The following is a 26,272-nucleotide window of genomic DNA, read 5'->3' on the forward strand; positions in this document are numbered from 1 at the left end:
TTGTACTAAACGCTACTCAGTTTTCTTTCTCTGTGATAAGCCAAACTCCATTCATTTCAGCAATGTTTGATCATTACCATATTCTTCCTAAACCAGTAGGTTTTGTTTTGGTATCGGCTATAAACAAGTTTTATAAAAGCTTGGTCTTGGAATTCATTATAATCCTTCACGTAAATGATTTGTGAAAAATAACTTTATAACTAAACAAAAACCTTAAATTGAAATTTTAAAATGATGTTGTAACAGAATGGTTGTCATACCGGTTTCTAAGCCATAGATCTTAACTGATGTAATCATTAGTCATCGCCACCTCTATATCAGCACCAGCCTCGTTATTCTGAGAGCATCTATTTGCATCATTTTCAGATCTAAACTTACCTCATCATTCATCTTCTTCCTTGATCTACTTTACTATGTGAACCTCCATCTCCTGGTTTTTGTTGAGCCAGAATGCATCATCCATTTGCCTGTCCGTAGCAGTGCTTTGATTTTGGTCTATAGACATTAATCAACACCTCTCCTGCTTATGCTCTTCCTTGTTTCATATCCAGTCTTTCTCATAAGTTACCAATATCACATCTCAGGGAATCATACTGAAGTTGTTTCTTTTAAATCACTGTAGATCCTCCGCATTTTCTATATGTTATGACTTTCACACATGTCTCATGTAGAGTATAGATTAAGGAATTGAAGGCCTTTACTTTCCAACAAGAACAGTAAGTTCTTAAAACCATCTTTCATCACCTTCAAACCTTGGACATTCTGCAGCTACAATTATTTAGTCCTTTGCCTGTGTTGTGAACATATCCATTTTATAAAATTGTGTACGTGTGAGTGTTGATGCCTGAATGGTCTTTGAGATATTAATAGCATCACGACAGAAGGTTTTTTTTTATATACTGATCTAAGTCTGTTTATCATTATTTCGCGCGCATCATTTACTTTTAAAAAACTTTATAATATGAAGTTAAGGCTGACTTTTGAATAATCTTTAATCTTTGGAAATGTCATTGTTTGCTCAGTCATGGTACTTTCTGTCTATTTATATCTAACGGTACCTTTATATTTAATGTTGCTTTCAGTGTGCTCACAGCTATCAGCAGATTTGTGATTCAGCTTTTTAATTTTTTAATTTTTTTTTCTAGCAACAACTAATTTTTTTCTGGGTTTTTTTGTTAATTTTTTTTTCAACTAAATATCAAAATGTGGTTTTTAGGATTCTTTTATTGTTGGAGATTTCAACTGCAGAAAACTAATTTTAATTCACTGCACAGTAGCATTCTCTCTTTGCCTTTTCTCTCTCTTACACTTCCTGACTCTGCTTTCTACTGACATATCAGTAAAAACTTCTCTCCAAATTATAAGTTTGATTCCAGCATCAGCTAGGTTTTGTTGATTCCAGTCTCCTTTCATATTTGTCGGGTGTTTTTGAAGAAAGACAGTGGTTTTAATTTACCTATGTCAGTTGTACCAAATATAAACTTGGATATTTAATGATTGGTGTTTGAGGAAAATTATGCAGAACATCATGGAAGCATAATTGATTAATTCTGTATAAGAAAATAGTATTTCTAGCTTTACTCTAAAACAGAATCGGGGGTATATAACCCTTAAAGCAACAGGTCTGAGATATCTTCTCTTATAAAAAATTCATTCTCCATTTTGTCATATGTAAATTTTCTTAAAGCATTATGTTGATCAACACTGAATATAATTACAAAATTTTCTATTGGTATAATTAAATTGAGTTAATTACTGTAGTTTTCTTCGTCATTGAATTTCTATGATAATGTTTTTCTTTGGTCTCTTTATTTAACAGTATAGAACTTGGACTGCAGCCTGGAGAAAACAGTTCAGTCCTATTAAAACCAAATTAATTTCTCAAGGGTTTAATTCAGAAATTGTAGAAGTAGAAGATGAATATTTTCCAAGACCCTCATATAAAAACAGGTAAGAGACAGTGTTTGCTTCTTATCTAACTTTTAAGTATTTTTTTTTTGGGGGGGGGGGGACACACACAAAAGAAAACTTATTGTTGTGGGAGAATATACAAAAAATAACAACAGACGAGGACAGGTGGTGTAAATAACAAAAGTATATATTAGTATGACGCTCGGGAATACGGAAAGTCTTTGACGTTTCGAGCTACGCTCTTCAACAGAAAGAATACGGAGACAAGGAGAAAAACACGGAGAAAAAAAAAAAAAATTGAATTGTTGCTTCTTCTTCTTGCTACTACTACTACTACTACTACTACTACTACTACTACTACTACTGTTTTATTATTACCAACCTACCTGAGAGCACTCTTTATTTTAAGATGCAAACTTCTTGTTTTAAAGTAAATTGAAACCTTCCATCACAATTCCCTGTTAATTTATGTTCGAAACTCCAGCTTAATAACGACAAATTTATTTTACTAAATTCTTCATTATCTTCAAGATTAATTAAAACAAAAGGCTGTGTATTTCAACAGAAATATGGGAACAAAAGGGTTAAGAGTGTCATGGACATGAAAACGATGACGATGATTTCTTGTACACAATACATTCTATAAATATTTATAAAGTATTAACAGCATTCATTATGAATTTCTCTTTCTTGGTTTTCTTTATTCACATATTTAGTTTATTCGCCACTCTTTGCAATTGGTTCTTGTTCTCATACTTAATGGTAACTTTTGCATTACAGACACTCAAAAAAAGGAAAAGGAAAAACATTTTTTAAATAATTCTTTTGTTTAAATCTTGTAACAGGATATTTGATTATCTTTTTACTCTGTAAAATGGTTGGGAAGGTTTTGAGAGAAATGTGTTTGCTAATTCTCACAGGTTGACTGTCTGCATAGAGACTCCTAAACTCACATCCTTGCTATCCACATGGTTCCAGGTTCAGTCCTACTGTGTGGTACCTTGGGCAAGTGTCTTCTACTATAGCCTCAGGCCAACCAAAGCCTTGTGAGTGGATTTGGTAGACAGAAACTGAAAGAAGCCCGTCGTGTGTGTGTGTGTGTTTGTCCCCCCCCCCCCACATCCAATCACTTGACAATCAATGTCAGTGTTTACATCCCCGTAACTTAGCGGTTCAGTGAAAGAGACCAATAAAATAAGTACCAGGCTTACAAAGAATAAATCCTGGGGTCGATTTCTTCAACTAAAAGTTGGTGCTCCAGCATGGCTACAGTCAAATGACTGAAACGAATAGCAGAATAAAATGAACTGTTTCGTTTAGTTTTGTATAAGCCCTAATTTTATCATCTGTTGTCTCTTTCTTTCTCGCTTTTAGACTCTGATGTGTTGCTTTCATTTTGTATATGTAAAACTATAAATTCACAATTTTCCAATCATGACTGTTTTATTTCAGTGAAATATCAGAACCCTGTCCTCAAGTGAAAGAGCTTTCTGCCCAACAGCCTGATCTCGCTCCATCACCCTTGGTGGCCAAAGAAAGGTCCGACAGTGAAAGTGAAGAAGAAGAAGATGAGGAAGGAGATGATGATGACGATGACGAGAAGAGGAATTCTGAATCTTCTGAGAGTGAATCTGAATCTGACATAGAAGATGCTCCTGTACATAATTTTGAGGTGTGAATCGTAGCGCAACCTATGAACACATTTATTTTGTCACAGTTGGCAAGTGGAAATAACTCTTTAACTGTTCATGGCGTCAACAATGAAGTAGTTGTCATCTGCCATTCTACTGGGGCACTTTAAGCTAATAATGGGTAGTAGGGAGATGGCAACAAACAGGTTTTTTAAAATTTGTTTTTACTATTTAGTAACTTATTCATATCAGTACCTATGGAATTCCTTTTTACTTATTTAATTTACATACACACACACACACACACACATATATGTATGTGTATATATGTATATATATATATATATATATGTATGTATGTGTGTGTGTGTATGTATATATATATATATATATATATATATATATATATATTCGTACACCAACCCATGCAAGCATAGAAAAATGGACATGAAATAATGATGGTAATGATGAAGATGTCATTTGTGTGTGTGTGTATGTGCATGTGTGCGTGCGTGCATACTTATATGCAAAAAGGTAAATGGTTCCCGTCATTTTGGATGATAAGTATTCCAGCCATTCGATCAGCTCCCCCCCATACTCATTGAATTATAAGAGTAAATGCAAGTGGCTTGGTATGCTACTGGCATTTGTCTCTTCAATTGATATCTTCATGCAGAATCAGTGTGTACCAAGGTCGTCTTTTGGACTACAATGTGCAGTGTGCCCAGAAGGCTTCCACAGTTTCTGCCTGCCCCCTATTTTAAGAAGGCTTGGCACAACCCAAAGCTGTGTGAAAAGCCCACCATCTCCCCCCCCCCCGCTGCCCAAGGTGCCATGCAGTAGGATTGAACTTAAGACATGGTTGCACACACACGCACACACACACGCACACGTAGTTTATTTTACACATTTAGTGTTTTAGCAAAAAATCTTCAGAGATGTACTTGCATTGCAAATGTTTTGAGACTGTGTGCCGAAACTAAAACAATTGCAGTGTAGAAGACACAAGTAAACTATTCAGAAACAGAAAAATCCACCTACTTCATTTAAATATTTAAATGAAGTTGACAGTCTTTTTTTTTTTTTTTTCTGAATGACTAACATGTCTTCCACAGTGCAATCACAAAAAATCTCCACATTTGCTAATCCATTGTTCCTTGTTTCAGACGAGCTGTGTTTGGATTAGTGGAACCAGAGATTTTATTTTTTACTAAAACATTAAACATGTAATACAAAACTATTTGCTCTACAGATTTATTTGATTTGTATGGTATCTCTTTTGGGTTTCTGGTCTCCATGATCGTTGATCTAAAGAATTTTCCAACACATATATACAAACATGTGTGCATGCACACACACACACACACACACACACACACACACACACACACACACACACACACACACACACACACACACACACACACACACACACACACACGCTCTCTCACACACTTCTTTCTATATTATTCTGCCCTTATTTGTATGAATGAGATTTTCATAAGCTAAATAAAGTACTCAAGACTTCAAGAAATGGAATATATTTGTTTATCAATGACCAGCTTACAAAGTCACAATTTTGTTTCGGTCTTAGTGGTCTTCTTAATGTTTTAAGATTTAAGAAAACCATATGGTTTGAAACAAAATTATAACTTTGAAATCTTGTCATTAATACATAAATATATATAACCATTGTTTTGTGTGTGTTTATATATAATAATGTAAATGGTTCATACCACTTATGACATGAATCAAGGCAGCTTGATTGAAGAGAGTAATGAAACCGATTTTACTCACAACAAAGTCAAATAACTTCGCCTGAACATGAAACTTGAGTTGCTGCATAATGAAAACATTCTTCACTCAAATATATTGAGTGCTTTCAACTGCTGAAACTATTGACAAACAAATAGTATAATGTATGTGTATATATGTGTGTTTATACATTTTTTTACACATAAATTGTTTTAATTAAAAAAATAAATTTGTGTGTGTATGTACCCAGGCATAATAATATAATGTGTGTGTGTGTGTAATCTTTGTCTTCTTATTAGCTCATGCTGCTGATTGCATCCCCTATTGTGGGTTTTTAGATGAATTATTTTATATAGCCACTGGCTTTTGTCTCAGACATATACATGGATATAGGCAGGCACACATACAATTCACCACACTCACATACATCTGGCTTTGAAAATGTTTCGCCACTACAAAATTCTGCTCAGAAGTTATTGGGTCAATTTGCACAAATGCGTTGCCCAGTCACACTGAACCTGGTAACCTGAATTCACTCCATAGACATATTATCTACCTGGCACAGCTGCACCTAAAGATGTGTGTGTCATCTTTATCAACATCTTATGTCTTTTGTCCATGCTTACATCTCCTGGCTGGCTGTCCTCTTGCATTGCAGCACATTATTCTTACAGTCCTTTACCATCTTACTTGTGAAGTTCAGCATCCTTAGATCATCCTTCAGCATGTGTGTGTGTGTGTGTGTGTGTGTTTATGTATTTATATATATATGCGTCTGTGTGTGTTTGGGTTTGTATGTATAAATATATATGATGTATGTATAGTTTATTTCAAGACTTACTGGCAACTTGCAAGATGTTCCATCCGAAGATAGTTTTGTTGTTCTGATGAAACATTTTCGAAGATCTCAGCAAGGATTGAAATACGGATATTAATAAGTTTGCCATTAAATGTATTGAGTCCTTTTTATGATTCAGAGACACCTTAGCCTCCTGACTAAGAACATTGGTATTGTATATGTGTGTGTGTGTGTGTGTACATGTACATATTACACCTATGTATGTGTACGTTTATGTATTTATATATATTTGGATGGGCATTTGTGTATGTGTATGTGAGAGAGTGTGTGTGTGTGTGTATATATATATATATATAATATATATATATACATGCACACACACACACACACACACAAACATATATAATATAAATGTATATATATGTATGCATATATAAATATGTATATGTTTATAATATACATATGCCTGTGTGTTTGTGGTGTGTGTGAAAAGTAAAAATATAACATAACAGAAAGTTAAAATATTATTTGCTCTAGTTGTATTATAATTTGTTACTTCATTAATCTAGCAGACAAGTTTGCCAGATAACTGACCTAAAAGTTTATGTATAATTTTTTCTTTTTCTTTTTTTTTTTCCTACTTCGAATACTTTGATTTTAAATATTGAAGTTTTTGTTCTTCTTCTACTACTACTACTACTACTACTACTCCATATAGCTGTAGATGTTCCGTTTCTTCTCCACATATATGTTTTAATGATCACTTGTAAATATCTACTCACTGGTTATTGCCACTACCGAAACACAACCACCGAGCTGGTTGTGTGCCAAATTGGAATAAGGGGGTGTACTGTTATCGTTTTTTTTTTTTTTCCCTGAAGTTTGAAGATTTTTTTTTTTTTTGTTTTCATGTAATTTTCTTCTGTAAATCAGTTGCACTTATTACCATTTGATCACAAAGGATTAATAATAATAATAATAAAATATATCAAAAAAACTATACAAAAAATAATAAACAAAAAAATAAGAACTTGAAAAAAGTTGAGTTTGTGACTCTGTAATGTTTGGCTATTTTTGGTGTATTTCTTGGTTATTATATAGCACAAGTTATATAAAGGATGTTTATTTAAACAAAATGTAGCTGAAGGTCTGTTGTTTAATAGTTCATTTAGTACTTAATTTAAGGGAATGTATGTATATATTTATATATGCGTTTGTATAGATACATGTGTGTATATATATATATATATATATATATATATATATATATATATATATATATATATATATATATATATGTATGCATACATATATACACACATGTATACATATGCACATATTTTATATATATATATATATATATATATATATTATATATAAGGAGCAATTTTCTTTAAACCAAGTTCCGATACATAATTTTATTTAACTGCTCATTCTAATTCAATAAATTAGGGCATTTTATATCGACGTCTGTACATGTTCCACTTTTCCATTTTAAAGATTAGCTTGTACAAGTATCTCCAAACTCAACATTTCAAGCTTTCATCGCATTTCCCCTTGGGTTTAAAACATGCGTAGTTGTGATAATTGATACAAAAGTTATGGTTAGATTTCTGGAACAGTAAAAATAGTTGAGGTTGTGTTCGAATTCCTTGCAGTATCCTAATGAAGAATCAAGAAATTCAGTCCTATTATGTTGATGGTATGAGATTGTTCATACAGCTAGTTAATCTAGCTTAATGATTATTGTTTCAAAAATATTTTTACCATAACTTGACAAAATCCCTCTGTCATGTTCCAAAATAAGAGTACTTTATTCTTCAAATTATTTTGAAGGAAACAAAAAGAAAAAAAATTTTTTTTAATGACAAGTTAAATATTCAAAGGAAAATTTAATCTCTTTTTCATAAAGCTGTGAAAAGAATTTATCAATTGTTGAAATTTAAGGCTGTGTCTTATATTTGCAGTTTTTGAAGTTATAGATATTTATTATTCCACATTGGTTGCTTTGTTCAAGTATTTTCATATTTCCATTCTAACTTCACCTGTCCATAAATCACACTTAAAGCACATATAGATATTTAATGATGTCTTATTTTAAATTACTAGATTTCATACTTATTTAAAATCACATTGCGTTTAATTTCTACATTATTAATATCTTTGGTTCCAACATACAGCATTTTAGTTATTAATTTTATGAGCTATGTAATTTTCGAAGAAAAACAAGAATAAGCTTTCTTTTACAAAAACACCAAATTTATCGAAAGATAAAACAAAACTTAAATACAAAATTAGATTTTTTTGCTCCATAATTTAAATTTCTTTCTCTTATATTAAACAGATCTATCTTCATATCTATTTATCTGTTTATAATTTAGTGCAAGGTTGACATGAAATGTTGTGTTTTAGCTTGTATTGTAGCTAATGTTGGCAGTTACTATTAAGAGATTACTCCTTCATTTTTATTGGTTCAATAGAATAACCCGGATGCCATATTTCTCATGTTCTATATTTTGATTAGTCTTTAACCATTTAGTATTCACATTATTCTGTCAAATGTAATCCTTATTTATTCAGATTGTTTTTGAATTAATCATGCATTATCTCGTAGTTTTGAGATTTCAATGATGTGATTGTATACTTTTATAATGATATTGTAGGGTAGGTGAAAGAGGCCTGATCTAGCTGGTTTGAACACAAAACAGGTAGAATATTTGGGTTGGATATGTCTAGTTTAATTACTAAAAGTTAAGGAATCTGCTATCAATGGAAATTGATTCCAGACATATTTTCGCATTCAGTTCTTTACCTTAAAATTACCGTTTATAAATTAAAAATTTCAGTTACAGGTCATTAACATAATTTATTAGAAATGCTTAAGTTACATATTACTTATTTTACTATAATTATCTAAACTAGAAATAAACAGATATAGCATAGTTAGAAAGCTGTTTTATAATTTCATATTTAATTTAGTATTTTTCACTTATCATTGAATACTGTAGGAGAATAATAATTTTCATAGGGTAAGATTGTCTTTTTAAACAAGGCACTTCATTGAAATAATTATAGACGAAGACAACTTTCTTGTGAATATGTTATCCACAATGTTTTATTCTGTACCTAATCTGAAATTGTTCTACAATGAATAGACTCATTCAGTCAACTTTTGTATTTTCTTGGTGTCTTATTTACTAATGACAATTAACTTTTCTAATTTCACTTTATATTTTGCAGAAGTGGCTTTTTTCTTTCTTTTCTTTTTCCAAAATTCAGATAAAATGTAATTAGTTTTTGAATCATCATTTAACTAATATTAAAAAGGAGGTTGATGATGATGATGATGATGATGATGATAATAATAATAATAACAACAACGATTTAAACATTGATTAAATTCATCATCACCATCATCACTATTCAACGTCCATTTTCCATGCTGGCATGGGTTGGACGGTTTGACAAGATCCGGCAAGCTGCAGGGCAGCACCAAGCCCCAGTGCCAGCTTTGGCATGTTCTCTACAGCTGGGTGCCCTTCCTTCTGCCACCCATCATTACAGTGTGCACTGGGTGCTTTTTGCATGCCATCAACGCGTGTGAGGTCACCAAGTAAGCTGCAAGACTTAAAAAGAACTGAAAAGGGGGAAGAAAAAAAAATTCTATCTGAATTTCAAGAAAAGCCTCATTTCTGTAACTTGCAAGCTGAATGTTATTTTCCTTTTATGGTAATAAATAGATTTAATGGTCACTTGGAGCCAGATAGGTATTCCTTGAAACTCTCATATTTCAGTCCTCAGTAACTTCATTGAAATGTTTCATTTAAAATTGTTAATGAAGCAATTACATTAGAAATACTAACTGAATATTGTTTGGAAATTAATTATCGTTATTTAAACTGATCTAAATTGATATATCTGCTTATTGATTTTTAAAAATTCTTTTATATGTCTACTAGACAAAGCTTAATCTAGTTGTTGCCTATGTTTTTTTGTTATTCATTTGCATTTGTGTTGAGTGTATGTATGAGGTTTATTTGATTTAAAATTCTACATATTTTAGATTTTATTCTTGTGTTGTGTAACCGATTGCTTCCAGTTTATGTTGTTGAGATGTAAGCTTTGAATTTATTTTTTTTCATAAATTTGCCAGCAAGAAATTATCAATATACTGACAGTGTACAATATTTTGGCTCATTAGATATTCAAACAGAATGTGCTATTTTATTTTGATATATTAAACCAAATCATTTTAAGTGTTCGATCATTAATTACTAATTCTATGAATATATTATTATTTTCATCATAGTGTTTCCTTCAATCTGGTCTGTTGTTCTTTGAAATTGTGTTAAGAAATAATAGTCTGTATTTGATTGATAATTAAAAAAAAAAAAAATAATAATTAATATAGCCGGTTATATTCTGAGAATATGATGAATGCTTCAGTAAGATTATGTAAACATTTATGAATGGCATCAGGAATCACACATTGGTTTTGTGCTTAACTGTTGTTTAGAATTTTTCAATTATTATAATTTTGATACTGTTTTTGGGCATTTCTTTGAAATCAATATTCAGTTTTATTTCCTACTGATGTGCTAATCAACACCACACCACTGTTACATTACATCATCTCATTTTGCTTCACATCTGTTTTTTTTACCTTTCTAATTTGGCTTACGTCTTGCTATTAATTTGAAACAATGTCCAAAAGAAAAAAAAACAGAAAGAAAAAATTCTTTTTTCTCTGATGGTATTCCAAAATAATTTAAGATGCTGAAAAACTTTATATTCTTGGTGTGTGTGTATATATATATATATATATATATATATATATATATGTATATATATATGTACATATACACGCACTCACACTCATATACATACATACATATGTGTGTCTCTCTCTGCTGGAATCTGAAGTTTTAGGCTCTGTTATTACTCAGTTTTGCAACTCCCACTAATCACATAAAATTGATCTGTGTTCTGTGACTCATAATGTTTAAATCAAAGTATTTATGAATGGACAAGTCATTGGATAAAAAGAAATGTGTCAGTTGAAAGATCTTATAAAAATAATACAAAATGGTGTGTGTGTATGTATGTATGTATTTATCTCTCTCTATATATATATGTGTGTGTGTGTGTGTATATATATATATATATATATATATATATATATATATAATATATATATATCAAGGTGGTGCTCCAGCATGGCTGCAAGAATATATATGTATATATATTATATATATTAAGACTGGCCGCTCATAAATATTTATGTCATAAACATTGTATCTCATACGTCTTAGATCAGTTACATGATCGGCAACATACATGAAACTCTGAGTAGTAAGCGGGAGTAATCGTAACACTACATTAAATATTTACACTTTACTTCTATATTGAGTACTTCTTATTTACACATTTGTAAACTGAAGTGTTTGTATGTGTGTGCATGCATGTGTGTTTTATTGAAAACATGGTTGTGTTGTAGTATTATCTTTCTGTTTTTTTTTTTATCAAGTGTGTTTTTTAATACTTTTGTATTAAGTTGCTTACAGTTTGTTTGGAACAGTAAAGTCCCCAAATCCATCATTGTCTCCAGACCATCATGGTCTCATATTCAGAATGAAGTGATACTGGCATGTTTTGCTGCTAGAATTTGAATGTTTGACTTGTTAGATTTCTCTGTCATAAGTCAAGTGTTTCTAATTGTTTGTGATCAGTGTATATAATGCGTGTGTATTTTAGCATTGTGCTGTGCAGTGAATTTTGCTTCCATCATGAATTGTTCTGTGAGGGATTTCATGTAGAATACATCTGTTGTTTACTAATATTTTTCTTACCTAGTTTTGTTTGCGTTGTGTGATATAGTGCATTTCAATTGCTCCTTGTTGTATACACTAGCCATAATCAGCGATGAACCCCTTACTGGTGATATATAAACCTCATTGGTCAGAAATTCAGTTTCTGGTTTTTGTCTCTGCAAAACAAATCTTATGGGTTCTGCCTACTATAAAGTGGTAGCCATACCATGCCAACATCACTCCATCCTGAGGATGAGACTGTGAGGGTCTAGAAACATTACTGGATCAGGGAGTCTTACTCTTCTAAGCAAATTGCAAGAAACTCTTGTGAGAATATGAAGGGAAAAAAATGATGTAAAAGACAAATCTAGGACACAATGTGTTTTCAATATATGTTTAAAAGAAAGCTATTGCCCTTATATATAAATGTGTATATGAATGTGTATGTGTATAAATTCATATATTTATATGCATATATATATATATATTTACAAACACACATATACTTATGTACATAAGTGCATGTGTGTGTGTATGTTGTATAATTTAAGCCTCTTTCCTCTCTCTCTCTCTCTCGAGCTTAATTTCTTGCCATTCTATTTTCTAAATCTGTATTATTCAACTTTATAGCAAGCACAAACACATATTGACTTTAATTTTTCCCAAAAAGAAAAAAACTTTTTTAATAAGTCATCAAATTCTTAGCAACTTTTTGTTTCTTCTCTCAAATCTTGCGCGCGCGCACGCACACACACACACATACACATGCAACACAATATAATTAAAAGAAACATTAATCATGTACCATGTTGAGTATATTATATTCTTAAGGCTTGGCTACTTGTCTTATGCCTGCCAAGTTGCTTAAAGATTTTTTTTTTTTTTTCATTAATAACATGGATCTATTTAAGCTGTATTTTATCATAGATTTATTCTCACATATTTCTAAATATTTTTTAGCTGAAACAGAGTTGATTAATTTTTTTTTGTTGTTGTTTATGTGCTTCATTTTGAATTGTGACACATATACTCATTACAAGATCTCACTAATCTTACTAGCTGTAAATCCTCATTTTTAATAATACTACATAACTCTTATTGCTCTCAAAGAAAGAAAGAGAGAAAGCATTTTCAATGTCTGACTAACTTTGAAATCAATGTGTGTGAAGTTTGATCTCTGTTGATGTTTCTATTGACTTCGGGCATGTAAATCTAGCCATTTTGACTTAATTAAAATAGATTCTATTGCATGGATTGCTTTGATCTGTTTCTGTCATTGCATCAGCATAAAAAAAAAAAAAATATATATATATATATATATGTATATATATATATATATATATATATATATATATATATATATATATATACCACTTAGCCATACAGTCTTTCAAAAGGGAATAGAATATCTATAAGTTATAGTTTCTATTCTGTTTGGCTGAAAACACAACCAAAAGACAACAACTACACCAACAAGTACCAGAAAGTCAAGCCCTCAAAAAAATAATATTCTAAGTATATAATAACTTTTAATAACATATCCTCATGCAGGGGTCAAGCTTTGCCCAGGTTTGTTGAAATTTTTCCTTTTTTTTTTTCCTATTTCTTTTGGGGTTGTGTAATCTTGGCTTCATATTAAAATACCAAAAAAAAAAAAAAAGTATAAATATATATGCTAAGTTCTTTTTAAAAAATAAGAAATTTGACAATCAAACAATGGAAGATTTTATTGGAACTGTTGTAAGAAAATTGATATAAAAGAGTATTAAAAAAAGAAGTTATTATTTTCCATTACTCTTCTATTCATTAAAATACTGTAAATGCAAGTATGAACTTTCCAATACTACAACAGGATCACCAGTTTCATGTGGAAGCGGTTTTTGCACTCTTTCTTTAAATCCTCAAAAATACAAAGAATCTATTTTATATTTTAGTGTTACTACATATATTTCTATGGCTTCTGGTCTTTTTTGTCTTTTTCTTTCTTTCCTTTCTTTCTTTAATTTTTTTTTTTTTTTTAAGAAACATATTTTTCTCTTTGCTTGTCTTTTCTGGTCCTGATTTGTTCTGGTTTTGTTGGTGTCTGTATACAAAGTCTTAAATTGTTGCTTGGCTCAGGACATGCATATACATATATACATACATACATACATACATACATACACACACACACACACACACATACATACTTACATATATACATACATATACACACATATATGTATGTATGTATTTATATATGTATATATAACTTTCAGTCATTAGCCAAAGAAAATGACAAAGCTTTTAAAAAAAAATATTAAAAAGGAAAAAAAAAAGACATGTAGGAAAGAGAAAAGATGGTTGCATTGCTTCTATATACACACATATATATACATACATACATACATATATATATATATATATATATATATATATATATATATATATATATATATATATATATATATATACACATACATACACATATACACAGTCTGGATAAAGATACAATGGATGACCTGATGTAAATGCTTACTTGTATCCATTATGTGCATCCTACTTTGTGGGTTGAACCACTGACAGTTGCCAGACTTACCTTTGAAGGAAGGAAGCCATCTCTTATTTGTTTGGGCTCATCACTACAGTTTTCTGTTTTTATTTAACATTTTATTATTATTATTATTATTATTATTATTATTATTATTATCATATCACTATATCAAAAAAAAGCCTGTGTTGGATATTCCATTAGAGAACACTTTCAAAAAAATTAAAAAAAATTAAAAAATAACAAAAACAAAACAACTTGACTTCTCATCAACCTTCTTATTACAAAGAAACGAAAGAGAGAGTGAGAGAGTGAAACATACAAAATGAAAAGAAAAAAATTACAAAAACAAAAAAAATACAACAACAAAAAACAAAAGTTCTAGCAATCAGTCACTCTGACCGTTTTAGAAAGATAATCAGACCATATTCGTTCTATACTTTACCCACAGTAATGCTGTAAGTATAATTTTTACTAAATTTACTTCAGTTCATATTTTATTGATATAACAAAATAATAAGGAATCTGATATTTTCCTGTTTATTTATTATTTTTTTTTTATTTAATTGCATATATCATTATATCAGTTCAATTTTTCTTACCATAGTACGTGTTTTTTTTTTTCTTTTTGTATTAAGAGTTTGAAAAAAGAAAAACTGTAAATCATTATAGCTGTATGCTTATTAATGTAGTATCTACATTTTCCAAGTCAACCTAGTATTTTGTCAGTCAATATTTTTAATTGTACAGCCTAAACTGGGAAACTTTGGTTTTATTATTATTATCATTATTATTATTATTATTATTATTATCTTTATCATCATCATCATCTTACAGCATCATGATCTATTGCTCTTGATATTCCACAAAAATATCTATAAATTTAATTCTTGAAAATCAGGTGGAATAATGTTCTAACTGTTCAATCAAATAAATAGGAAATTCAATACTAACTTTAGAATTCTTTATTTAAGCAAGATAAATGAAAAACTAGTTCTGTCTTGATTTAATAATATTTTGCAAACATTATATATATATATATATATATATATATATATATATATATATATATATATATATATATATATATGTTTGTTATTCTTAAACAAGAATATTATAGCTTTTGATGATGGCTTAACTGGTTGAAGCTTCGAAGTCACTGTCAGTAAAGTTCTTATTTGAGAATAATAGGTTAGTACTCTACTAAAGTAACCCATCAGGTTAATGTAAAATTGATTCTATTATAACTAAACATAAAAACACATTTATATATATTTGTATATATTCATATTTATATATATATTCATATATATATATATATTATATTTATTTATTTATATATATTTTCATCATCATCATCGTTTAACGTCCGCTTTCCATGCTAGCATGGGTTGGACGATTTGACTGAGGACTGGTGAAACCGGATGGCAACACCAGGCTCCAGTCTGATTTGGCAGAGTTTCTACAGCTGGATGCCCTTCCTAACGCCAACCACTCAGAGAGTGTAGTGGGTGCTTTTACGTGTCACCCGCACGAAAACGGCCACGCTCGAAATGGTGTCTTTTATGTGCCACCCGCACAAGCCAGTCCAGGGGCACTGGCAACGATCTCGCTCGAAAATCCTACAGGAGCCAGTCAGGCGGTACTGGCAACGGCCACGCTCAAAATGGTGCATCTCATGTGCCACCCGCACAAGAACCAATTTTTATTTATATATATATCTGAATGATTATAATATTTTTTTTTAAATCTCAGTATAAATTTATAAAAAGCTTCTTTTGTATAAATATACGGCCGTTAATTTCGTGGCCCTCAATTTCATAAACCTAACATCTTGTATTGCATTTAAAACCACATTGCTAACTTTCTCAGCTCCCTTTTAAAGTTTCAAGTGAAAGGTATTTTTAATCGTTTATTTAACACCTTATGTCGTGCTTTGGAAGTGATTAGGTTTTTCTGATAAATGTTAGTAATTTCTAGTGCATTTCAAAATTGAATTTATATTATAGACTATTTAACCTCTACACACACTTGCGCGCACACACACACACACACACACACACACACTCTTAACACCCATGCACACACACAATTGTATTGTTCTTAAGTAAATCTCCTTTAAACATTACAGTATTGAGGTCAGATATATTAACATTACTTCGTTTGGTTTCTGTCATGAGATTGTAACCAACTCCTGATTACTCTTGAAATTTGTGAGCGTTGAGGGTGCTTGTGTTCTATAAAAGTACAAAATTAAAAATGCTTTTTTTAAAATTAATTTCTTAAATCAATAGACCGCTTTTTCATTATCTCTGTGTTGTTTGGAAATACAGCCAACAACATCAGGTCAAGTCTTCCACAAAGTGCCAACTAACCTCTGCTTTTCCTTCCCATGTACTGTCTTTATTCATATGCTGCAACATTTCTTTGTAGACTAATATTACTACTGCTAATGTTGCTGCATGTAACCATTGGTGATATTCTGTTTAGTCCTCTCTAACAATGTTTATATTACTAGTGAAATAGGTTGTTGTTGTTGTTGTTGCTGTCATTAAGTCTTAACTATGTTTGCATTACGCAATACAAGCAGTTCTATAGTGTAAACTTTATAAGCATAACATACTTAATGTATGTGAGTAGTTGCTAAAAACCAGAGGCTGCGGTTTTACTCCAGGAAAACTCCATTTGTGAATGTATTGTGTTAGCTGGGCAAAAATGATATCGCCCCAGAATTGACCTCAGTGTTGTGCTTACTATTTATAAAGGGTTTTTCCCCTGGATGAAAACCACAGCCTCTGGGTTTTCAACTACGCACATAAATGTTTAACTCTTTAGCATTCAGATTACTCTCTCAAATGTATTGCTTATTTATTCGCATTGTTTTGAGTCAGTCATGGCTTGTCTCATAGCTTTGAGGTTTCGGTTATGTTAGCGTAATTTTAAAATGACATTGTAGGGTATGTGTGAGAGGCCAAATATAACCAGTTTAAATGCTAATGAGTTAAGTATGTTATATTAATGAAGTTACTAAAATATATGTTTGTCATTAGAATTAATCAAAAGACAAACAAATTGTGAATATAGGAAAGTGTTAGTAGTTCTTACATCCAACCTTTTGTGAATTATTGTGCTGTATGACTCGTCTATCTATATTATTATTATTATTTTTGTTGTTGATTACTAGTTGTATATATAATGAAAGACCACAACTATGTTCAGAAACTCTTTTGTCAACTTAGGAAGATATCTACTGCAAATATTTGCATTCATTTTACATCTGTCTTTTGTCAATAATCAGAATTAATGATATCAAAATGTATTCTGAAGTGTTGCTAAACTGTAAAATATTTCTTGTTTGGTTAGTGATGACCATTTCTGTTGTAGAGAAGGATTTCGCTGTTTTATTTTTGTAATGTCTGATAATTTGGTGTGGGACCTAACGTTTCATAGCATTTCTTTTTTTATTATTTAATTGAATAATGCGGTATGATTGATGATCCCATTATTCTGACTTGGTTTCAATTCTCATTTCGAACCACTTCACCTGCATTGATAATGCACATTAATGTCACAATTAATGCACATTAATGCACATTAATGCACATTAATGTCACAAATTCTTCAAATATAGGCTGGCATGCTGGACAAAATGTTGAACAGCACTTTGTCCATCTTTACATTCTGGGTTCAAATCCCACTGGGATCGACTTTGCCTTTCATCCTTCTAGGGTCAATGAAATACGTCCCAATTCAGCACCAGGGATTGATGTAATCGATTTGAAATTGCTGGCCTTATGCCAAAATTTGAAATTATCATTATTACTATTATTCATATTCATCTTGGGAGGTTAGTAGGTCACGGTATCAACAGAATGCCGTACATTATTTTTGCTCTGTTTCAGTTGAATCACCATACATTCTGAATTTAAATCTTATTTGTATTGACTCAGCGTATCCTTCCTCCGCAGTTGATAAAATAACAATCTTTGCCAAGTTGATTTGATCAGCAGTTCTCTGTGTAGCCATGTATTCCTATATTAGAAATCACCATTATTGTTCCATTCACTTTGCCAGTGCTCCTAGGAATGTCACCGACTGCCATCTCCATTCCTCTCGATGTATATTGTAATGCCTGCTTCGCAAAATAGCTCACACTTCCTTACAACAGCCACTGTTAGTACTCTTGTAACGCTATTACTCATTTTACCCCAACATTAGTAAATACCTAACGTGTGTGTATGTGTTATATTCGTGGCTGTGTGTTTGCTTCCCAACTACATGCATGGCAGCTTGGGCAAGATCTTCCAGTATGGCCTCAAGAGTGGGTTTGGCTGACAAAAACTGAAAGAAGCCTATCTTTTATATATATATATATATATATATATATATATATATATATATATATATATATATATATGTGTGTGTGTGTCTTTTTGTCTGTTTGACCTCCCATCATGCTTGACAACTGGCGTCAGTGTGTTTATGTCCCCATAACTTAGTGGTTCATCAGCAAGAGACTGATAGAATAAGTCCTGGGGTCTTTTTTTTTTTTCCTACTAAAACCCCCTCAAGGTAGTGCTTCAGCATGGCCACAGTCATATGACTCAAAAAAAAAAAATGTAAAAGAATATAGATACAAATCACACACACACGCACACGCACACATGTATATATATAACTTGACTCCGTTGGTCATACACATGACCATGGGTGCACCTAAGAGGTTCCCCTCTGAGGTACAAGCCTGGGCAGAAAGTTGCCTCACTGGCAGATGCACGATCTAGGGTTGTTTTTTATGGAAGACCAGCAGTTGCCCATGCATACCAGCCTCCCCTCTCCATGCCACCAATGTTATCCAATTGAAAGGCTAAGGGGCCGATACAGCTTGGAACCAGTGAAGTCGCAGCTCATTTCTACAGCTGAGTGAACTGGAGGAACGTGAAATAAAGTGTCTTGTTCAAGACCACAACACACAGCCTGGTCTGCGAATTGAACTCACAACCTCACTATCGTAAGCTCGCCGGTCTAACCACTGAGCCATGCGCTTTCGTATATGTATATATATATATATATATATATATATATATATATATATATGTGTACATAATATGCATTTATTATGTTTCAAAAGATAGATATTTTATAAATGTTATAGAGATAAATATTCATATACATAGTTATATTTTTACATGCATGTATACATTACTCTTTTACTGGTTTCAATCATTGGACTGTGGCCATAACTGGTGAACTGTCTGGAATTGTAATATTTATGGATGAGGAAGTTTTTTCATGTTACTGCTCTGATATGAATTTCATAGTCCTCTTCAACTTCATCTTATTCAGTATAATATCTTGGTTGTCTTTGAATATATTGTCATTTATTTTATGCATATCTCGTTCAGATTTCACATAGTATGTGTTGAATAACCATAGTCCTTTGAAACCCCTATTATTATAACAGTATATAATCCATACTTGACAGGGAGGGAGTGGTATTCTTGAAACTGCAATTATACACAATTATACAAACTCATACACACACACACACACACATACTGTTTATGTATATTGTAATGACACAAGTGCGTAAAATATATTGGTTTATGTTATAGAGGAATTAAACCAGTAATATATAGCTCAACAAAATTACAAATAAATATCTTAAGTCTCATCTTTTATGATATAAAATATATGTGTGTGTGTATATACATGTATGTATTTGTGTATATATGTATGTGTGTGTGTGTATATATGTGTGTGTGTGTGTGTGTTTATGTGTACATGTAAACAAAGGAATAACTCATCATGACAAATAACGTTAGGTCTGTTTTTCTGCCACTTTGACAATATCAGGTAATGTTTATACACCGACAATAATTTTACCCTTTTTTTTTTTCATATTTTGTGCTGAACGACCATTCATGATATGAATATTCCTTTGCAAAATGAACCTGTTTATTAAATTAAAAGCACATGAAACGTAGCAAATTTCTTGTCTATATATCTCTGATGTGCATTATTAATATCGCTGCTACCGTTTAACTATTAACTAATTACAGATGTAACATTATCTGTTCTTACCAGCTGTGACAAAACTGTTCCCAATATTATCTATCAAGGGAGATAAATACATAAGATTAGTTATTTCCCTTTAGGGGCTGGGCAAATAGTGATGGAGACATACTGCAAATTTTTTTATTGTTTGTACGATTTCAATTGTGTATGAGATCAGTTGGGCGTGGTGAAAAATACTTTATGCCATAAATATTTAATGTCATCTCTTAATCTTCCAAAATTGTTTTTCATCCTTATAAGGTTAATAAAATAAGTACCCATAAAGTATGTTTATGCATACTAGGATAAGCATGGCTACAGTCCACTGACTGAAATCTATAAGAAAATATATGTAAAAATAAATTCATACTGTGTGTGTGCGTGCACATATTCGTGTATGTGTTTGTGTACTTATGTGCATATCTGCATACGTCTCAGTTGTATGCATGCATATTGATATGTGTGTGTTTATATATATATATATATATATACACACACGCACATGTTGAATGAATGACAAAGGAGTACTCGATGCATGTAGAAGATATGGTTTTTTGTTTTTTTGTTTGTTTTTTTTAAATGAAGCTGGAGTTAATCTTATGACATTAGTTTCTCATCACTGATCTTTAGGTGATAGTCTGGCCTGAAGATTGCAGTGGCATGAAACTTGAGTCATGAGGCAAAAGTTTTAGCTTCGTTTTCATTAAAAACCTACATGTCTCTCTGTTCCTCTCTCTTGCACACACAGGCACTTGATGAACCATATTCTAGTTTTATGTCCTTAAAATTTAACTCTGTGTTTGCAGAATAATTATAAATTTAATCACAAATATACACATGTTCTGAGTTCAAATTTCACCAAGATCACCTTTGCCTTTCATCCTTTCGGGGTCGATGAATTAAGTATCAGTTGCATGCTGGGGTCGATCTAATCAACTGCCCCAAATTTTCAGACCTTGTGCTTAGAGTAGAAAAGAATAAATATATACATATGCTTAACATCTTTTAAGAATATATTTTGTATAATGTTTTGCTATTTTTAGTAATACTTAAAATGTAGTCTTTGATTTGTTCTTTATTTTTATTGTAATTCCTTTACTCCAGATTTTACGTGATAAACAAGTTGTGAATATGTAAGTGTGTGTGTGTGTGTGTGTGTATATGCTGTGTTGTGTGATTCTGTGTGTGGGCCAACAGCTTAGACAAAAGCACAAACAGATCAGATTGGAGCCTGGTGCAGCCTACTGACTTACCAGTCCCCAGTCAAACCTTCTAACCTATGCCAGCATGGAAAACGGACGTTAAACGATGATGATGATATGTATATGCATTTATATTCTCCCATGTAAATCCACATGGGAGACGGACTCCCCCACTAGAAAACTTCAGTGTTTGTAGGTTTTGGTGGTATCATTCCTGTTTTTTTTTTTTGTTGTTGCTGTTTTAATGGCTTCAAACCTTTAGAGAGTAGCACATGTGTTGCACAAGCATTTGTCACCATAAAATTTGATGTGTTCGTTACATTTTGTGCCATTTTCATTTTTTCCCCTGGCACAAAATAGGACTCAAGCTTTTCAGAACCTCAAACAGTTGTAGTTTTGTGGTGGCAGTTGAGATGTTAGGTGCATCTTTGACCACAATATAATCTCTACTTGCATGTTTCTCTGGCTCCTCATAGGTTGGTTGAAGTGCCGTCAATGTGTAGTGGCGCCTTGGTCTTGAAGAGGCTGTCGTATGTCTTCATCAGCGTTATCATTGGGGTACAAACAACAAGTTGGCACTGCATCTGTAGATTTTAGCATAATGGGGATCACACTGGATAAGATGTTGCCATCCACATAATTTGTGTGTGTATTGGCATATGTTTGTGTGTGAGTGTGTGTGTGTGTGTGTATATATATATATATAAATATATAAGCATGCCTGTATGTGTATGTATGTGTGAATGTATATATATATATATATATATATATATATAGTCCCACCCATTCTAGCATGGAAGGCAGACGTTAAACAATGATGATTATATATATATATATATATATTTATATGCATACATACATGTACATGTGTGTGTTTGTATACATATATGTGTGCGTGTAGATACACACACATATGCTGATATAAAAGTTTCATTTGATGGCTAATTCGGCCATCAAGCGAAAACACATTTTAAAGGAATTTAACTCTACTACTGGTGCTGAGTCCCCCGTCATTAAATGTTTGGTTGTTATTTTTAAAATTGCTTCAGAATAATAACCATGTGCATACATGTGCACACCCACACACTGGTATGTGTGCGCATAAATTCAAATGCACATGTATATGTGAATTTCGTAAGCAGTTTCATTGTTTGTTGTTGTTTTTCTCCTAGAAACAATTTGTGTGTATATAGAGTAATTTACAAGTATATTACTACATATGTATATACACATGTACATATACACATACATACACTCACACTTCAAACTTAATTTGTTTTAAGAATAAATACATTTTTATAAATTTAAACACTTGTGCAATCGTTTATGATGTTTGGCTGTTTATAGTAGTAGTATTACTTACGAAAATGCACAGACTGTTTTGTAGTTATATTTTAATGCCTCTACCCTAAACATATGTGATTAACTAGTTTTAAAACATGCAACTTGTATTTTAACAGTCCTTTAATACATCTAGTTTTTAAGCTAATTTCAACCAGTTAGTAGTGTTACTATATTTAGAAAGTATTAGCTGTCGTATAAACATTTCTTCTCCAGATAATATTATCAATTTTTACCAGTTTAGAAGTTTATTTAGCAATAAAATAAATTAAAATCATTATGGGTTATTTATATTAATTACTAAAAACATTGGTCAAAATGTTAATATATTTCTTCACAAAAGTGTGTCACCATATTATGTTGTAATTTGATAGATCTTCTAAAATATTTTCTTCATTATTTTCATAATTAATTAATTTATAATTTCTTTAAGTTTGCTATCCTTTCTACATGTACATGTTCCGTTGTAACTGTTTTGATAAACTTAGGCTATTTTAATTAGTTAATTCTTTACAGGTTTATGATTAAAATAAAAGAATTTCAACTCATGTTTGTGTTTCTTTTTCTGAATTGTTCACAGCCCGGAAAGTTTATTATTGAAGTTAAGGACCTGTCAAACTATGAAAGTTACCCCATTTGGAAAATTGAAAATGGAAAGATGTTACACAAATACGAATTAATCATAGAAGATGGGAAAATTCGACACCGAGCTGTTCCTACAGTGAGTGTTTCTTCTTTCTACAATAAAATGTCTTCTATATTTATTATGAATTATAAATTTTTTTTTCTCTATCGGTAATCATGTTAGTGATGTTTCATTTACAGTTTTCAATGTGTTTTTTTGTTTCGTATGTGTATTTGGTGTGCAGGATTCTTGATGTGAATACGTGTGTTGAAAGAAATACTATTACCGGCATAATGCCTCTCCCAAGGTTTTATAGTATTGTGTTTTTTATTTTGTTGTATTGTGGTAGGATCATTAAAGTGATCATGTCAAAAATGTTACAGGACTTTCCTTCCAACCTTAACAGTAAATGGAAAGTCACAAAAACTTGCTGATTTATTTTCAGTGACAAATCAAATGCACTTATATACGGAAATCATTGTCTAGTTTGTTTTTAATGCCTACTTTTCCACATTTGCATGGCTCTGATGAATTTATTGAGACAGGTTTACTATGACCAGATGCTCTTCCTGTCATTAACCTTCACCTGTTTCCAAGTCATTTGATATATCTCCTGGTCTGTCATACACTAACAACCCAAGGGCCAAGCATATTTTCATGAAAGATTGCAAACAAATGGCATCTCTGGCATGATGGTAACATTTTTTTACAACTAGCCTACAGTGTCAAGACAAGGAGATACAAACACACCCAAGCATGTGCAAACACTCACTCATGCACATGTACATATGCATGATGGGCCCCTTTTCAGTTTCTGTTGTCCAAATTCTTTCATAAGGCTTTGGACAACCTGGGGACATAGTAGAAGGTATTTGCGCAAGGTACCAAACAGTTCCCATCAAACTTAGTTACAGTTGCATTGTAAACCTGCTCACAAGATAATTTGTAATGATGAATGAATCTGTTTCAGTCTTTCCTAATCTTTCATTTCAGTACTCCAGTTGGATGCCAACCCTTCGTCAACAGTTCAAACCAATTAGAGCAAAGTTAATATCTCAAGGTTTCAACAAAGAAATAGTTGAAGTTGAAGAACCATTCCGGCCCAAACCTCCTAACGATGGCAGGTAGGGTTAACTGTATTTAATTCTAAATTTTTTTTCTGGAATAAACGAATTCCAAATTCGGATTCAGCCTGAAAAGTTACATCAATAAGCTACATCGTAAGGCGATTTCTATTCCCAGTAGCACATTGTGTCCTTCAGCAAGACACTTTACTTCACATTGCTCCAGTCCACTCAGCTGGTAAAAATGAGTGGTACCTGTAATTCGAAAGGGCCATCCATGTCACATTCAGTGTCGCGCTGAATCTCCCTGAGAACTACGTGAAAGGTATGCGTGTCTCAGCCACTTGCACGTTAATTTCACAAGCAGGCTGTCCTGTTGATTGAATCAACTGGAACCCTTGTCATAAGTGATGGGGTGTCAGTCAGCCAAATTTGAAGATTTTTACTTAATTTTATAATTATCAAATCTGACAGCAGCCAAATATTCTCCACCAACAGAGACCTTTAAATCATCCATCAGTGGAACATGAAAACATAGTTTCTTTCAGTGTCAACACACAGACACTAACTACACATCTCAAGAAACATGCTTTGAATTTAATCCATTACTCATAGCAAAAACTTGGTTTGTGCTTAACTGTCACTCGTAAGTCATTGTGACCTGGTAGCATGTAGTACACTGTCACTAATTGTTGTAGTTGGTTATGTAGTTGCAAGCAGGTACTGATATCTTCTTGGGTCTCCTGCTTATTGATCCAGCAAAGCATGAAGGATGTGACAGCCAGAGGAAGAGTCAGCTGGTATTCATTTTAAGCTGTGAAGAGTGGATCAACATGAAATGTAGTGCCTTGCTCGTCAAGGACACAACACCCTTTCAGCTCCAGGAATTGAACCCAAGATTTTGTGATCATGAGACCAACACCCTTACCATGAACATACATGCTTTCATAAATAGCACAAAGCTAAAAAAATATATCATAAACCAAGGAATTATCATAAAGATTGGATTTCTCTTGACAGGGATGATGATATTCAAGTCAGTATTTGTTAAAATTTAAAACTGGCCAAATTTCTTCAGCTTTCAAACTACTTAGATTTATTTAATTTATTACTCCTTTTCCAGAAGATTCTGTGCTTTTCATAGCTCATTTAATTACTTTCAGAATTATTTAGAATTATAATTTAACCACTATTCATTATGATTTTTATCTTCATTTATTAATATTTCCCATGTTTGTCAACACCAGACATTTTCTGTGGTGAAAATGATTCTCTTTATAAGTATTTCCTCTAAAATTCCCTTTCAGTCTGGAGAGACAATATGAAGATGACCCTTTAGTAGAGTCTTTCAACATATACATGCGAATATTCTTGAGCCAGGCTTTGGAATCTAACTTCTTAAGCATCATCATTGCTACTAATGGTAAGATCTCTCTCTCTCTCTCTCTCTCTCTCCCTCTCTCTCTCTCCCTCTCTCTCCCTCTCTCTCTCCCTCTCTCTCTCTCTCTCTCTCTCCCTCCCTCTCTCTTTCTCTCTCTCCCTCTCTC

The 26,272-nt window shown here is 32.0% G+C and overlaps 1 protein-coding gene across 14 annotated transcripts in view; it reads left to right on the forward strand.

Annotated features, from left to right (window-relative positions):
* The window catches only part of LOC106877154 (uncharacterized), a 125,087-nt gene that overhangs the window by 88,610 nt on the left and 10,205 nt on the right, over window positions 1–26,272 (forward strand). For 13 of the 14 annotated variants that reach the window (XM_089359250.1, XM_089359240.1, XM_089359244.1 and 10 more), the window contains 5 exons: window positions 1,820–1,950; window positions 3,364–3,583; window positions 23,617–23,757; window positions 24,655–24,785; window positions 26,033–26,148. In XM_089359250.1, coding sequence (XP_089215376.1) covers window positions 1,820–1,950; window positions 3,364–3,583; window positions 23,617–23,757; window positions 24,655–24,785; window positions 26,033–26,148 — 739 coding nt within the window. Of the gene's footprint in view, window positions 1–1,819; window positions 1,951–3,363; window positions 3,632–23,616; window positions 23,758–24,654; window positions 24,786–26,032; window positions 26,149–26,272 lie in introns of those variants that run through there. The other variant, XM_089359252.1, reaches the window with a different exon arrangement.

The sequence above is a fragment of the Octopus bimaculoides genome, chromosome 11, assembly GCF_046866305.1.
Source record: "Octopus bimaculoides isolate indiv1 chromosome 11, ASM4686630v1, whole genome shotgun sequence".
NCBI classification, from domain to species: Eukaryota; Metazoa; Mollusca; class Cephalopoda; order Octopoda; family Octopodidae; genus Octopus; species Octopus bimaculoides.